The 17,684-nt window shown below is 38.8% G+C and overlaps 1 protein-coding gene across 2 annotated transcripts in view; it reads right to left on the minus strand.

Annotated features, from left to right (window-relative positions):
* dpyda.1 (dihydropyrimidine dehydrogenase a, tandem duplicate 1) overlaps nt 1-17,684 on the minus strand; it is a 153,162-nt gene that overhangs the window by 106,408 nt on the left and 29,070 nt on the right. For both annotated transcript variants that reach the window (XM_017473660.3, XM_053682147.1), the window contains exon 3: nt 16,140-16,222. In XM_017473660.3, the coding sequence (XP_017329149.1) occupies nt 16,140-16,222 (83 nt within the window). The remainder of the gene's footprint in view (nt 1-16,139; nt 16,223-17,684) is intronic.

The following is a 17,684-nucleotide window of genomic DNA, read 5'->3' on the forward strand; positions in this document are numbered from 1 at the left end:
TTGAGAATGAAAAAAAAAAGTTATTATACAAGTTACTTGAACTAATGATCTCTTGTGATGTCACTCAAATGTAATAGAATTTTGATTATTAGGTAAAGGTGTTCAGTTTCATAATTATAACATAACTGTGTTTCTTTCAAAGATATAATAATGGCTTAGTGGTTAGCACGTTCGTGTCATACCTCTAGGGTTGGGGGTTCGATTCCCAGACTGGCATGTCCAAAGTGTCTGTAGTGTGTGAATGTGTATGTGAGTGTGCCCTGCGATGAATTGGCACCCTGCTCAGGGTGTTACCTGCCTTGTGCCCCATGCTCCCTTGGATAGGGTCCAGGGTCCCTGTGACCCTGTAGCATAAGCGGTATAAAAAAAGGATGGATGGGAAATCGGTGTTTGGTTATCACACCATTATCATATATGCCATATTTTCTATGGAATTGTTACTGCACTACAAATGCTGCAAATAAATTCTTTAAAACATCTGCACAATTTGCTTCATCCACACATTATTTCTTGCTAATCATTATACTGAATGGTCTATAGCTGCTGCAAACTACCCTGATGAATAATCGGCTGCATCTTCTGTTGTGTGGGAAAATGTTTGGTCTTTACATGCTCATAAGCTTTGAAGGATTTTCTGCAATTTCCTAATATTCCTCGAAAGTAAAAGTTGCTAATACAGAGTGTACAAAAGTATGATCTGTAGTTTATTCTTTTCTGAAATTCAGTATAAGTACAATATAGAATTTGGGGCATAAGGGTTGAATTGGATTAGATTTTATTAGATTAATAAATAGTAAAAATAATTTAAAAAAAAAGATTAATTAATAGATTATTAAGGAGGAAGGTTGTCTCTATACAATAAACAAGTGTGAACAAGACACCTAGATATTGTGTAAGTATGCTAAAACAGGGGAGGTGCCAGTCAAAATGCCATGAGCTAATTCTACTACTACTAATTCTACTACCAGTACTACTATTACTACTACTACCACTCAGGCACTCCAGGAGTTCGCATGTTTGTCTGGTTTTTTATCAGAAATTAATGCAAAATCAAGCAAACACCACAATTTTCGGAGGAGTTTGCGATTTTTCAAAATGACCACAGATTTTCTGAAGATTTTGTCCATGACGCATCATGTGACGTCATCACAATGCACATACAGCCAAAGCCCTCTTTGATTCACATCTGTTGAACCTGAGTACAGCTAAAAGGTCTCATTTACCAACAAACATCACTGCAAAAGACAGTGCAAACCAATTTTGTGCAATTGAAATTTCAATAACTAGTAGTTCTCCACAAAAAACTAAAAATCCAACACCACCACCACCAGTAACAACAATAATAACAACAATAGTGCAAATATGCTCTAGCACTGGAGGTTTTATGGGTTAAAGGGGTAAGGTAAGATAATCAAAAGTGGGTGCTTTATAAATAGTCAGCACAGCCACAGAGAATATACATAGACCATATGTGAGGCGACTCCTGAACCAGTCTAACAGCCTGTTTACAACTGACTATTGATGAGGTATAGTAGTATAATCTATGTACACTGTTTAGACATATCCCTTTTTCTTTTACTTCTCTTGGATTGTCCAGATTATGGTTGCTGATATTTAACAGATAATCCATATACCATCAACTTCACCCTTTTGCTTTATTTGGATCGTCCAAGTTTATAACTTGTGACGTAAAGTAGATCATAGACTACAGAGACTCGGTTTTTCCCTAGTCCCCTAACAATATCAAAATCAGTTCATTTGGGCTGTTGAATGAAAACAGTACTTGGCATGTTGTAAAGAAACACTTGATAGACTGCTTCATGATGGTCTACAATCGACCATCTAAATAAAGTATAACAAAGTAATTAATCGTAACCAAAGGAAACTATCAAGAAGGAAAATGTGATAAAGTTAGCTCTTCTACTCAAAATGTCTAATAGAGTGTGATTTCCAGTAAAATTCCTATACACTGACTACTATGCTAAAAGGCCTACATATCCTGATTGCTCACCTCTGGTCAATCATAATCACAACTTGGATCATTTAACCCTGCCCTTTAGATATTGAGCTAATTAGCATAATAAACAATATAACTGTTACTTCTACACATTTTCTCGTATCTTCATCAAAATGGCTGAGATCGTCTGCAGTCTAAGCCTGACTCAAGTTATCAAATGGATTCACATGTAACACAATACCGAAGCTAGAAAACTATTTCCACTAACCACACTAGGCACTACAAGAAAAATGAGACTGTCTCATATGCTATTTATTTATATAAATACAACAATGACATCTGTTTTTAAAGCATAAGATCCACTCTCATGCTTTATATAACATCATTGCACTGTACTTCACAACTCCACGCAAGTGCTGGTAGTGCTGGTGGTAGACGCAGCTGTGAGCCTGTGTGTAATGATGTGAGTGCGGCTCGGGGGAAGACGGCCAATGTGAGATTACAGTATGCTCTTGGGGTTAGAACAGCACCCGTCACAACTGTCACAGTCTTACTGACCCTCATTGACCACATGACAGAGCCAACAGCTGCACACAGCAAAGAGAAAGACACAGAGAAAGACAGCAAAACCTGAAGCGTGTATATGAAGTGTGTGCATGTGTGTGCATGTGTATGCAAAAAAGCCATAATCAATAACATCCATAAATGTTAAAGAGGATAAGTGCATACTAATCAAACACTATTAATACAAAATAAACGAAAACTATTAACACAAATTAAAAGTTTTACTTTTAATGCTCACTATGATCAACAACTGCAAGTACATTATTTTAGAAGTTAAATATAAACTGCTTTGTTTTCTAGCCTAAGAAACATTGCTAGAGTAATAAATAGTTGCTGGTGTGTGGATGAAAAGCCCAAAGCCTAGACTCCATGCACATATGTTGGGGCAAATATGGTGGTAAATCTAATTAAAATCAATAAGACATCCACAGACATAGCGTTGAGTAAAGGTATTGTGATTTATATTCCTCAAGCCATCCACAGTCAGGAGCCAAGGAAGGCAAATTGGCCATGCTTTCTGGGTGGGAAGGATGGCATATTCTCTCTACTCTGTCAATCACAGCAACACCAGCCAATCATGGGTGTCTGCAAGCACATGTATGCAGAAAAGGGCAGATAGCACTTTCCTCCAAGTGTGTTATGCTGCTCTTTGTATGAGCAGCAGTTTAAAAAAGGTTGTTTGGCTTCATGTACCTCAGAAGAAGCACATGTTATCGTGTGTTCGAGGCGAACTCCCCGCCTACAACCAGTGATGTGAAATCGCGATGACTGCTCACACTGTGATCAGTGTAAAGTCCCACTTCTCTACTTTTAAATGAGTTTATAGCAGTATTGGCTTTAGATCGGTTAGTATACAAACACAGTATTTAGTTAAATCTACAACCCCAATTCTGAAAAAGTTGGGACAATATGGAAAATGCTAATAAAAACAAAGAGGGGTGATTTTTAAATGCACTTGACATTTACATTTGTTTCTATTTACATTTATTTAAACAAAAAACGTATAAAGACAAGGTATTTTATGTTTTATCCAATCAACTGCATAGTTGTTGTTTTTTTTTAAGTAAACATTTATTTTGAAATTGATGCATGCAACACGTTCCAAAAAAGTTGAGACAGGGGCAATTTAGGACTAATAGCGATGTGACAAGTTGAAATAAGAAGATGATGTGAAACAGGTGAGGCAATCATCTAATCGCAGTATATAAGGAGGCTCCAAAAAAGGCCTAGTCCTTCAAGAGTAAGGATGGGTCGAGGCTCGCCAATCTGCCAACAGATGCGTCAGCGAATAACCCAACACTTTGAGAACAACATTCCTTCAAAGACAAATCACTAGGATTTTGGGCATTTCACCTTCTACAGTACACAACATAATCAAAAGATTCAAGGATTACGGTCAAATCTCGGTGCGTAAAGGGCAAGGTCGAAAACCAATTCTGAATGTACGTGATCATTGAATGCACGTGACCAATGATCAACACCATTCGCCGCTGCATCCACAGATGCAAGTTAAGCCTTTATTATGCAAAGCAGAAGCCAGACATCAACACTGTCCAGAAGCAACGCCGACTTCTCTGGACTCGCTCTCATCTGAGATGGACTGTAGCACAGCGGAATCATGTTTTGTGGTCCAACGAGTCAACATTTCAAATAGTTTTTGGACAAAACAGCCGTTGTGTTCTCCGGGCCAAAGAGGAAATGGACCCTCAAAGCTGTTATCAGCGTCATGTCCAAAAGCCAGCGTCTGTCATGGTATGGGGGTGTGTCAGTGCCCATGGCATGGGTAACTTTCATATCTGTGAGGGCATCATTAATGCAGAAAGATATGTACACATTTTGGACAGATGCTGCCATCCAGAGCAGGACAACGCCAAACCACATTCTACCCAGATTACAAGCGCATGGTTGCGTAAACAGAGTGCGGGTGGTAGAATGGCCTGCCTGCAGTCCTGACCTGTCTCTGATTGAGAATGTGTGGTGCATTATGAAGTGCAAAATAAGGTAAAGAAGGCCCTGTACAGTTGCACAGCTGAAGAAATGCATAATGGATGAACGGGCGGAAATTCCGCTTGTTAACTTAACCAACTGGTGTCTTCACTCAGCACCCAAACGCTTAACAAGTGTTATTAAAAGAAAAGGTGATGTTACACAGTGGTGAACAGTCGACTATCCCAACTTTTTTGGAGTGTGTTCCAGACATCAGATTTGAAATGAGTATATATTTTCAAATATAAATTAAATTCACAAAGTAAAACATCAAATAATGTGTTAATAATGTGTTTTCAATACAGAACAGGGTGAATTGAATTGTCAAATGACTCTTTTCGTTTATTTATTTTTTTTGCATTTTCCATACTGTCCCAACTTTTTCAGAATTGGGGTTGTATAACAGTGACCATACTAATTACTGTTTTGAGAAAGTAATCATCAACACTGGAGTTATCATTAACATTATTTGGTTAGCTTGTTGCTGAGCTACTGTCTCTTCTTCGTTATTGTTGCCGTGCTGCAATTTCAGTCCAAAATGCTGCATGAATGTTTGAAGTTCACTAGAGCAGAACAGCACCGATAGCCACTCAGGCCTGTAGCTGTAAAAGTATGGTTAAAGTAGCCTTTTATGAGCACTTTTTTTTCCCACTTCCCATGTCAAATGTCCATTGTGGGAGGGAATGGGCAGGTGACCAAATACTTTGATATCCATCCATTTTCCATACCTGTTATCCTACACAGGGTCGTGGGAGCCTGGAGGCTATCCCAGGGAGCTCAGGGAACAAGGCAAGGGACACTCTGAATGCGTGCCAGCCCATCGCAGGGCACAATCACACACCCATTCACACACTACAGACAATTTAGAAATGCCAATAAGCCTACAATACATGTCTCTGGGCTGGGGGAGGAAACCAGAGTACCAGGAGGAATCCCCCGAAGCACAAGGAGAACATACAAACTCTTTGCACACAAAGCAGAGCCAGGATTCGATCCCCCAACCCCGGAGGTGCGAGGCAAATGTGCTAACCACCAAGCCGCCATGCCCCCACCCCATCATATCCATATACATTATTCATTGCCAGTCAGGCTAGGTCTTCACAAAGGGGATGCAACTTTGACTTTGCCATAAACAAATCCATGTAAAAGTCATAGAAAAGCATCCACAAGCAGTGAGCAGTGAGAGAGCAGCATGTGACAAGCAGACTTATGGCATGAGCAAAGATTCTGAAAAGCTTTGCCCTAGGCAATATAGTTGAGTTTAAACCGAGCAATCTGGGGACAATTTGGGGACAGTTTGAGGATTTTACTGCTGCTTAACCGCTTTTGTCAGCTTTCATGCTTAGTAAAAGAGAATATAAGCTTAATGGAATTTAACTGAGTTAGAGAAAGAGGGACTGAACATTTTAGGGGGGCTGAGATGAATAATAGTGGAGCTGAAGCCCCCATAACTGGGTCTTTGGATATTATGCATTGACGCAATGTATGCTGTCATTATCATATCCAGAGATATAAAATCACTTCTTCTGCCAAAACTCTAAAGCTGACAGCTGCAATATTGTGCTGTAGAATACTAACATAAGAATAACATAAGAATATACATAACATAAGAAATAAGCTTTTTAAATGCTAATTTTATCCCAGAATTCCCCTTTAATGCTCTTACACTGAGCAACGTAATGAGCACACATCTTCACATGATATTTTAGGATATAACTTTATATGATCTCTGTATTCAAATCAGTGTTGAACAGAACACATGAGGTAGAAAGGTATAACATAACAGTTGCCTTCATTTAATATTTCTGAAGCATTCATTTGTCATGAGCTTCATTTGTAGAATATTGTAAAAACAATTTCAAACACTGCCACATCCATAAAAGAAAGACACAACACTGTTTATTTAAATAGAATTCTTATATTAATAAAAGCCTTAATCATGTAGATGTTGTGCTTTCTGATTTAGACTCTAAAACTTGTAAAAGTGCTACGTCCCAAATTTTCATGTTCATTTCCAGTCCCATCCAGAGCAGAATTTAATTTGGTAAGCCTCTGCTGAGTGAAAATGTAATTAAATTTGTGTGTGTGTGTGTGTGTGTGTGTGTGTGTGTGTGTGTGTGTGTGTGTGTGTGTGTTTCTAGTAGAATACAAGCAAAATTATTTGGTAAATGCTTAATCAGTACATTTTGAGGGTTGCACATTTGAGAGCAAATGTCACATCTGTAAAGCTGGAACTGCCTACACCAATAATCCTGAAAATATCCTTCTTCTGCCCTTAAAGACCTAATTATAACAAATAAAAACGCTATATTAAAGAGGAAATAATAACGATCTTGAGAACTCATTCTAGGAGTTTTTGAAGCCTGAAAAGTTAAATGAAATCAAATACTTGCTGCCATGGTAACAAGTGGAGAAGGGTTTAGGACATGTCAAATTCGACAGGTGAGGTTAAAGGAACATGCACACCACACAGGTTCACCTGTCATTTTAATTGCTTCAGCAGTCATGCTTTTAACCAATTAAAGTCAATTCCAAGGACTTCCCAAAGCACCAAGGGAAAACACTTACTTTTTTTTTTTTTTTTTTAACTTCCAACACTTCTCAAAATGTCATATATTTGCCTCGTAAACACATGTACTCGTTGAGCTTATGCCAGTCAGTGATTGCATGTTCCACAAAAATTAATCACCCCAAATAAGACACTTAAATCCACAAAACGTCTAACAAATAAGTTACAAATCTCATAAGCAGGGATTAAACAAATTAAACAGAGCTATTGATCATTTAAAAACTATTAAGAAGTCTCAATTTTTAGGTTATTTTTTTTTTTTTAGCTTTTTTTTTATGGCAACCGAGCAAACAGTGTCCAGTGTAGTGATTGTAATCATGTCTTAACTGCAGAGGACAGCAGAGAGCAGGATGTGAGCTTGCAAGCCTCATCAGCAGTAATCTCGCCAAATCCGGCCATTAGTGGCACTGCTCTAACCTCAGATCAGTTCTGGCACACAGATAATGAGTGGAGGCAAATACCAGGATGACCACCTTGACCTGGATACAGAGCTGTGAGAGCTGAAGGACTTCACACATTCTCCAACCCTGCGTGATGGATCATGGTCACCTTCTACACACTCACCCACCCACGTCTAAAAAGTGATAATTATTAGTTGTGAAATACTAAGCAGATATATAAATAGCGAATGGAGAATTCCTCTGACTGTCGATCAGCTTAAAAAGCAAACACAACAACTGACGAACAACTTTTCAATCGTTAAAATGTGTACCGATATTACAACACTAAAGAAACATGCATTTCGTTCAGGCGTACCAGTTCAGGCTGTAAACGGCATTGAACATTATAATACTGAAAACGCATTTCACTATCTCTGGAGGCTAGAGGGGTGAATAGAATCATAACAAAAAGCATCATCTTTGGGCCTTCTGAATAAATAAAACCAGGGGCGGATTTACTGATTTGGGTGCCTCAGGTGAAATATAGGAATGGGGCCTTCATTATTTTAACATCGATATTTAAATTTTCAGCACACGTTATTTAGCATTAATAGCAATAATCAGGGGTGGACCGGGACCAAAAAGTGACCCTGGACTTTCTGTCCCAGAGCGGACCACCACATACGGTCCACAACACACCACATCATAACACACCACCACACCAGTTACTAGCATAAAAATATAACACAATACAGAAACATAAATGCTACTTAAACATATTTATTTGAAGCAGCACTGATATCAAGTCATATTTGTAAAATAGGCAAACAGAAACAGAAGAACAGTGTGATAAAGAATATAAAACAATCAAGACAGCATGTTAGCTAGTCAGGGGGCATCATCTGGGTGCAGTGTGGGAGAGCTGCACCACTCAGCTGCACTCAACTCCTCAATCAGGATTGCAACTTTTTATTTTAACACTAACATCAATCTACATCTAATCATTATACCCCCAAAAATAGACCACTACTACTACAACTACTATAATAATAATCATCATCATTATCAATTGTATTTTCTAATATTAATATTATGAAATGAATCTTGATATTAGGTCTATATTAATAAATAAGTCTATTTCACTATGACCACTATCCAAGAGCAAACAATAACTCACTGTATGGTACAGTAGGACAGCAGCTTATTCAAATATTTTCCTTTTTTTCTAAATTGTGGTAAACATATTTAAACATATTTATTTGAAGTAGCACTGAACATGAATCCACATCTGAATGGCACACTATCATGTGACATTAAACTCTCCTATGATCATGTCTGCAGAATCCAGGGTTTCTCTTGGGAGCAGGTCAGCAGAGCTTTAGGAGGGAATGAGGAGGAGGAGAGGAGGGGTGTATACATATAAGAGTGTTTGTGTTGTGTGTGTGTGTGTGTGTGTGTGTGTGTGTGTGTATGTGGATGAAAAAGTGTATATTTGAAAGAGCATGTCTATGTGTATGAGAGTGAGAGTGAGAGAGTGTGAGAGAATGTAAGAGAGAGACTGAGAGAGTAAGAGAGAGAGTGACAGAGAGAATGAGAGAGAGAGAGAGAATGAGAAAGTGAGAGAGATTAAGAGAGAGAGTAAGAGAGAGAGTGAGAGAGAGAGACAGTGAGAGAGTGTAAGAGAGTAAGAGAGAATAAGAGAGAGAGTGAAAGAGAGAGATAGAGCGAGTGAGAGAGAGAGTGAAAGAGAGAGAGAAAGCGTGAGAGTGAGAGAGAGAGAGAGAGAGAGAGAGAGAGAGAGAGAGAGAGAGAGAGATTCTGATGGCATTTTAGACTATGGATTTTTAGAAAAACATAATTAATTAGCGAAAATTTAAAATGAAATATTTTTAACCATATGTTTATGCAGCGTTTTGGGGGCCCTTGTTGCCTCGTGGCGATTGATTGCCGACGTTTGCCTAATGGTAAAGTCCACCCCTGAATAAAACATATATGCCTAATATGTTTCTTACTTTATAAGTAATATTTTAAAAAATGAGATTCTGAATAGAATCACCTTGCATTTTAAATGCAAGGTTTTAGCCTTGATTTCTGTGTTGGGGATTGGGGATAAATATGACTGATCACCAACAATGGCAAAGGTCACTAAAAGTGCTCCCAAGGTCCTGGCCTTTTGAAATTCAATTGCAATGTTTTATATCTATTGAATGTGCTGTGGGGAGGATTTAAGGGCACTGTATTCCCCTGGTGAGCCCATCGCCCACCGAGCAATAGCACCGAGGTTAACGATGGCTGCCACACAGCCCATTGTACAATCAGAGTGAATCAAAGCACAAACAGATGACTGTGGCTACACACGTATGTGCATCATGAGCTTTCATTTAGGGAGCGCTGACTGACCTTCAGTGAGAAATTGTAACTGCAGCCCATGCAATGCTCAGAGAGAAAGCGAGAGTATGTAACGCTGCAGGGGCCAGAGCAGAGAAGCACTGCACAGAATTTATTAGCTCCTGTCCCTTAAAGTATACTATAGCACAAATGACACTAACCTTGTGTGTTCCAGCTTTTGAATGCTTCTTAGCACCAAAATACCTAGCATTAAAATTTGAATGACAAACAGTACAAAAAATACGACTTTATTGTTCCTAGATATCAATAAAGAAAAAAAAAAACACTTCAAATTCAAAAGTATTACAAGTGAATGACAGACCCACTAACGTTAGGAGTTTGTTTTCACACACCACATGTATAATGTACCTACGGAACATGTTGGTAAAAATTCAGTAACATAATCATATTCATTACACCTGTGTGCGTGGAGTTTGCACGTTCTCCTCGTGCTTCGAGGGTTTCCTCCGGGGACTAAGGTTTCCTCCCCCAAGGCTAACTGGGTGTGCCCTGACATGTCCAGGCTGTCCCCCCACCTGGCCCCATGCGACTCTGTGTAGGATAAGCGGTACAGGTAATGGATGGATGGAGAAGATGAGTATGTGTCACGGCCCCCTCAGGCCAATAGCCTGTATCACTGCCTCAGCTTCCCTAAGGAAACCCCTCTATTTAAATCCTAGCCCTAATACATGAAAGAGACTGTTTCAGTTAACATGTTTTGGTTCTCTTTCTCTCAGTGTCTTCAACCAGAGTCCTGTGAGGCAGTGCCATCTCTTCATAGTTCCCATAATGATGCTACAGGCCCACCACATCTGCTCAACCTTCTGCCAAACCTCATGATATTCTGTTTTTATTCCGAACTTCAGCTTCTCAAATACTCAATTCCACTGGAAATATTCAAATCTACATGCCTATACTCAAGGTTAGTTTATGATATGAAAATAACCATGTGGCGGTGTGTTAACAATGGAATCGATCGGCCCTTATATCATTAGTCCAAATGTATGCGCATTGCAATAAAAGAATTCCTGTCAGGAATATAATCATTGTTTTCACATAATAATAATAATAATAATAATAATAACAACAATACCTATTATTATTAGTAGTAGTAGTAGTAGTAGTACTGTAGTAGTAGTAGTTATTGAAATAGTGCACTTTTGTATCTTCAGTCAAACACGACTGACATGAGGGAAACAAGGTCAATAAACAGAGAGAGAAGCAACACTGTCCCCCCCTCACTGTAGTCAGTAGATAATTAAAGCAATTGACCAAATTTATTCTCCACCATGTGCCTTTGGGTGAAAGTTTACGGATATTCATTCCGAATGTGCAGGATATGAGTGTAGCATGAAATTGGCGAAGTGTAGCTAACCTTGTTAACTCTGGCAATTAAAGTCATGTCACAGACTCATATCCGCACAGTTACAGGCGGAACAACCTGAAACAAATACAAATGAGTAGACTAACCTTCTCCATCTCTGCCAATCTCCTCTACCTCCCAGTCTGAACAAGACATACAGCCTTGCCATGACAACAGCACATTACATGCTTAATCACAGGCTAGTTGCCACACATTTTCTCTTTCTTGTCTCTTTCTGTTTTAATCACCACACGTTAACTGGAACACACAAACCATGGATAAAAATAAATCATTACACCTCATGCTGAGCAGAAGTGTGAACGGGATGACTGGTGTTCAAAACATTATATTCCACATAGCGTAACTCTCAATATTCTCAGTTCTACAGTATCTTTCCGACTGAATTATATAAACGCACCACATTGTAGTTGCAGTGTTATAGCAGTATGCAGCACCAGATCTACTGTACCAGAATTTAAAAAATAAAATACAAAAATAAATAAATAACCTCTGAACAAATTCACTGTTTAGATGTGAATTAATTGTTTAGATGTTATTAATGCAACTATTTAAAAGACAGTGCAAAATAGATTTGTTTTGTTATATTTATATCTCTTTTAAATTCATTTATATATTTAAATATATTTATGCTTTTTTTATATTTTGTATTTATTTATTCTTGTTATTCTATTTATATTTATTTTTAAGTATTTTCTTCTTATATTTATGTATTTCCTTATTTGTTCATTGTGGTTTTTCTTTGCCCCTAAGATAAACAGTTAAGCATCAGCATGTTTCTTATTCATGTTGGTTCATCAGTATCAGGCTCTTGGCTGAAATGCTTGTCTTGTTTTTTTTTACTCATCGGTGTAAAGACTTTGGCTGACAGATTGTTTTGAGACAAGCCATATTTTGGTATTACATGGCATTAATGGATAACAGATTTTATGTGGAAAATGTCAATATAAACATTTGCTAAGGTTTGACAGGGTTGATATTTGGGTTGCACAATTTCTTGGGGGGAAAAAATTAAATAAATAAAAAACAGAAAATAATGCTAACTTTATTTACATGTAATCGAACAGTTGCTGTGGCACTACACCTATTACATCAACCAATAATCTTTCAGATATATTCTCTTGGATATGGACATGAACTTTTTTTTTTTTAACAGCAGGTACAAATGCTGGCATGGCTGCGAGACAACATATGCCTATACAAGCTATGATACAGATCACAAAACTTCACATTGATTAGAGAAAGGGCTGCTCAAGCAATTCTTAACAAAACTTATCACACTTCACCAAAAATATACCAAAGTTTTCCGATGTACCCATGAATATCACTCAACACATCCAGCATTATAATGTTTTAGGTGGGTCTTTTTTATCATACTTAATTAAAAGCCATATTTAATTACCAAAAAAATTATTTTACAATTAAAACACACATATGCATACATGCGCACACACACAGGAGTTCGTCCGTCGATTTCGACGAAGACCGAAGTTTCCATTTCTGCCTCCATTATGGAGAGCACAAACTGGGACTCAACTTGGAGTGAATTGGATTATAGTGAGGAAGGCTTGCGCGGCATCGGCCTCACTCTCACTTCCCAGTGACCACCATGATCCAGTGGCAAGACTGAGTCAAGACGACTGAAGATGGCCCCAGGGCGCAGTGATTCATAAACCCCTTCATGCACCCCATTCATACACCCATTCATTCACTACGGACACTTTGGAAACGCCAATCCGCCTACCATGCATGTCTTTGGGCTGGGGGAGGAAACCGGAGTACCTGGAGGAAACCCCCGCAGCACGGGGAGAACATGCAAACTGTGCACACACAGGGCCACAAACACACACACACACACACACACACACACACACACACACACAATACCACCACCGTCCACTGGGGGGCCATGGCCCAGAGGTCAAAAACCACAAAAAAACAAAAAAAAACAAAAAAAAAACAATAAAATAAATAAATGTAGAAATGATACCAAAAGAATAGGTAAAGGACATACATGTTTTCTAATTACTGTATATATATACTTAATGAGTTTGGGGGTTTTTTTTGTTCATTTGTTTATCTTTTGTCATTTGTTATTTTATTTTTTTATGTTTATATGTTGATCATTTTGCTAAATCTCTATGTCTTTGTCCATACTTCTGTGCAGACCTCTGAATACTGCACGCCTTGTGTTTGTTAGTGAGACAGATTGCATTATAATGACAGATGTCAAAGTTGGACTTTGTGTGTGTGTAGGCAAAGTGTTAATTAGCTGCATAAACAATTTTGCCAGTGGAATGTCCTCATAAGAACAGTAAAACAAACGTGTGTGTATGTACACCGGCTGTTATAATCTTTAATATAGATTTACAGTGGATATAAAATGTCTACACGCCCTTGTTAAAATGGCAGGTTTTTGTGAAATAAAAGAACGACACAAAGAAAAATCATGTCAGAGTTTTTATCATCTTTAATGTTAAATTGCAAAGTATACAAATAAAATGAAAAACATCAGATAACCACACAGACTTTTAGCTGGATTCAGGTCCGGGCTCTGGCTAGGCCATTCAGAAACACTGATCTTCTTTCGGTTAATATGTTCATTTGGATGTGTGCTTTAGGTCATTGCCATGACCAAGTGAGTTCCTTTTCATCTTAGGCGTACTAGCAGATACCTGTATGATTTGCACTAAAATCAACTGGTATTTGTAGTTATTCATGATTCCCTCCGCTTTGATAAAATCCCCAGTTCTGGCTGAAGAAAAGCAGCCCTTAAGCATGATACTGCCACCACCATGCTTCACAGTGGGTATGCTGATCTTTTGTTGATGTGCTTTTTTTTGCGCCAAACATAGCTTATAGAATTATGGAATTATTATACTTTTTGGAATTGGTCGCATCAGACCATAAGACATTTTGCCACATGGTTTGGGGTGATTTAGTTCGAGCTTGGATGTTTTTTTGGTGAGAAAGGGCTTCTGTCTAGCCTTCCTACTCCTTAGCCCAGACATGTCTAGAATATGAGATATTGTTGTCACATACAGAGAGTAATCAGTACTTGTTAGATATTCCTGCAGTTCCTTCAATGTTGCCATAGGTCTCTTGGCAACTTCCCTGTTTTTTTTGTCTTGTCCTTTTGAAGGGTTCTTTAGTTCTTGGTGATGTCATTGGGGTGCTCCATTTTCTCCACTTGTTGATGGCCTTCACTGGGTTCCATGGTACATTTAATGTTTTTGAAAAAAAAAAATTGTACCCCTCTCCTGATTGGAGAAGAACTAGAAACTACGTTTCCCATCAGCCACTGCACCAAGTCACATGTCTCAATTAATCTGTTTCACGTTTAGCTCATTAGCACTGGTGTGTATATACAGTCACATTCTCCACTGAACGAGTTGTCTTGGGTGGCTTATTCTGTCACCATTTATCACATTATGCTTGTCTTTGTTCCATGTAAGTCTTGTGTTGTGCTTTGTTGGATACTTTATTAAACGTTTCTCTTATGGCCTGCATTTGCATCTGTTTCAAATCCCTGACATGACAGATTCCTTTCAACAGTGAGCCCATGTACAGGCTTTATATGCTCTATGCAGGCCATGGCTTCAGCATTCAAACCAAGAGGATGTCAAATGAATCAGCTGGTCAGCTACAGAAACAGCTGGTCTTTATTTGGGGTTAATCAGAATAATTTCATTGATGATAGCTGTTTGAGCATGACTATTGAACAAGAATGAATGTTATTGCTTCATCCTGAACACACCCACATCCCCGATTATAAAAGGATGTACACACTTATTCAACCAGCAAGGTTAGTGTAACTGTTTTTTATTTTTCCCTAAAATGATTCTGATTGTTTTCATTGATTTTTTTTTACATTGTCAAATGTCACATTGAGGGTGGGAAATGTTCTGACATGATTTATCTTGGTTGCATTTCTTTTAAGCTCAAAAACTTGCCATTTTAACAGGGGTGTGTCAGCTTTATATATCCACTGTAGCCAATTAGCTCATGCTAGCCTATTCTTCCTAAACACAATTCTTCATAAAGAAAATTCAATTAATTGATATTTTGATGCTGTTTGTGCCTCCCTGATGATGTATTTATCTCTGAGCTGTTTAAATTTCACTAGGAATTATGCTCATTTACATGCAGTTCTCTGTAATCCTCCTCTATCTTTCCTTAATGAAGTTAAGAAGATTAAAGCAGATTTCGCAACAGCTACTGCACACTAAGGATTCTTGGTCATCTTCCCACCGCACTCCATAATTCTATTTGTGATGCAGATCAAGGAGATGAAAGTAGATGAAATTTCACATTTAACACACTGCTTGGTTTGAAAACATGCCATTCTAATAGGTTCTCTATTAACAATGAGCTTGACAATGCTTGCTAAACCAAAGAAAACAAGGTTACACTGTACTGAGATGGCAAATTTGTAAGATTTTCCTTCCCTACACAAGGTCAAGGGGCTCAGGGTAAGTCAGACCTTTTCTACTTACGACTTCATTTATATGAAGTTCAAACAAATCACTCTTGCTTGTTAGAACTGCTCTGTGCAAAAGAACCAAGGTGGTTATCAAGCAGGAGAAAAATGAAATGTACAAGATGTCCAAATTGTGCAGCCAACAAAAGGCCTACCCCAGCGTGATAACTACTGAGTATTTAAGGCCCATTTTAAGTGATTTCACAGTGCCAGGTTGCAACTCACCACAGGTAGCCATGAAGCGGTCACACAGCTCTGAGGGAAGACTCCTCCCCCAACATATAAAGATCTCGGAAATGCCGGCCAAACGGCGGCAATAAACTCATTTGTTCAGCCGGTAATGAAGAATGACTAGCCTCCACCCCGCGCGCACGCGCCCATGCTCTTCCTCTTTGCCACATCTGTGATTGTTGCCATGGCGACCCGTGCCTTACCTCATGGCTTCCCGAAGTGCTCCGCGCTCGCTCAGTGTCGTGTGTTTGATGTCATCAAAATTGTTCTCCAGGTTCACGCAGCTCTGAGCATGAGAGACAGGATGAGAGAGAAAGATGGAGATAACGAGAGAAAGAGGGATGAGATTATAAGTAGAGGAAGTACCGCTATTTGTTTGGTTGTTTGTGTCTGATGCGTTTCATTGATCGGGCCTATTACACACGCCTTGAACATAATCCACTGCAGTATTACCACTTAAGATTTCTTCCCCCCCCCACAATCTCTTTAACCGTCTTTAACCGTATGCAAATCGGAGCATACTTCTACAGGCTGGCCTTCGCGTTTCATGAAATGTGACACTATCAACTTGTGCCACGGTTTAAAACGTCGCAGTTTGAGGGGCTAGCATGCTGTTGTCATGGCGATCAGCCTCTCCATCCCCTGACCCTGGAGGTAAGTGCAGGGCTGGAATGAGGCCTGCTGGGATTGACATGCGAGTGATTAGTGAGAGGAGGCTTTTACCTCTCAGCGCCACTGATAAACACTGTGTCCCTCTCTCATAGAGAACACACACTCCCACATGCACACACCCTGATCCCCCTCTCACACTCAAGAGCAGGAGTCATTATCTCTGATAACCCTCACTGGCAAACAGTCAACAGCTCCTATTGCACACTCTTGCTCACTAAGCACACAACAGCATTGCATGGTTGTAAAGTATTGACCAAAAGATACACTGCAATACATCCAGTAACATTTGTATGGATGTGACTTCACAGCTTCTGTGATAATAATGAAGCAAATGTGGGAAATGTATTACTGTGAAATAGTGCATTTTTGTACAGTGCAGTAGCATGGGTTGTGGCTCAAGTCACTTTAAATTTTGCTTTATGAGTGCATCAGCCATAACAAATTCAGAGCTTTATATTGATATATGAAAGCCATGGCCAAGCAGAGTGACTTAATACGAATATAAATTTCAGCCAAGAGATGTTGCTGACTACATTGAATGTGTAGTGTTAATTCAGGAAAAAGCTAACTCGGTTTTCCCCGCTACAAAAAAGGCAAGTGGCAGGTTGCATTTATACAGAAAATTTATACATTTATGTTCTAACGCTCAGTGAATGCTCAGCATTTAATATTGATATCTAATCTTCATGATTCCAAGCACTCTGTGAGTAAGTGATTCTCCCCCAGCATCCTCCACCAATGTCTGTATCAAATCGAGTGGAATTAACAAAATGTATTTGTGCCTAGTTGTTCAAATATTAAAAACACAATGATGGTGGGAAAAGATAATTATTGCACCGTTAAGCCTTGTGGGTGACATGATAATATCCCAGAAGCTGAGCGCTATACTTGCAGAATACGTTGTATGGGCGGTGCACAATCATGTGCTCTTTACAAACCACCAATGGTTTCAATTCTTCTGAAAAATATTATTTATATATACTTGATTCACGGGGTAGAAAATAAAACCTGACGATCCACTGTGTGCGTCCCGTAGGGCATAAATCATATAGTCAAATATAACAAAATATTTTGTA

Source organism: Ictalurus punctatus, chromosome 1, assembly GCF_001660625.3.
Source record: "Ictalurus punctatus breed USDA103 chromosome 1, Coco_2.0, whole genome shotgun sequence".
In the NCBI taxonomy this organism is placed as follows: domain Eukaryota; kingdom Metazoa; phylum Chordata; class Actinopteri; order Siluriformes; family Ictaluridae; genus Ictalurus; species Ictalurus punctatus.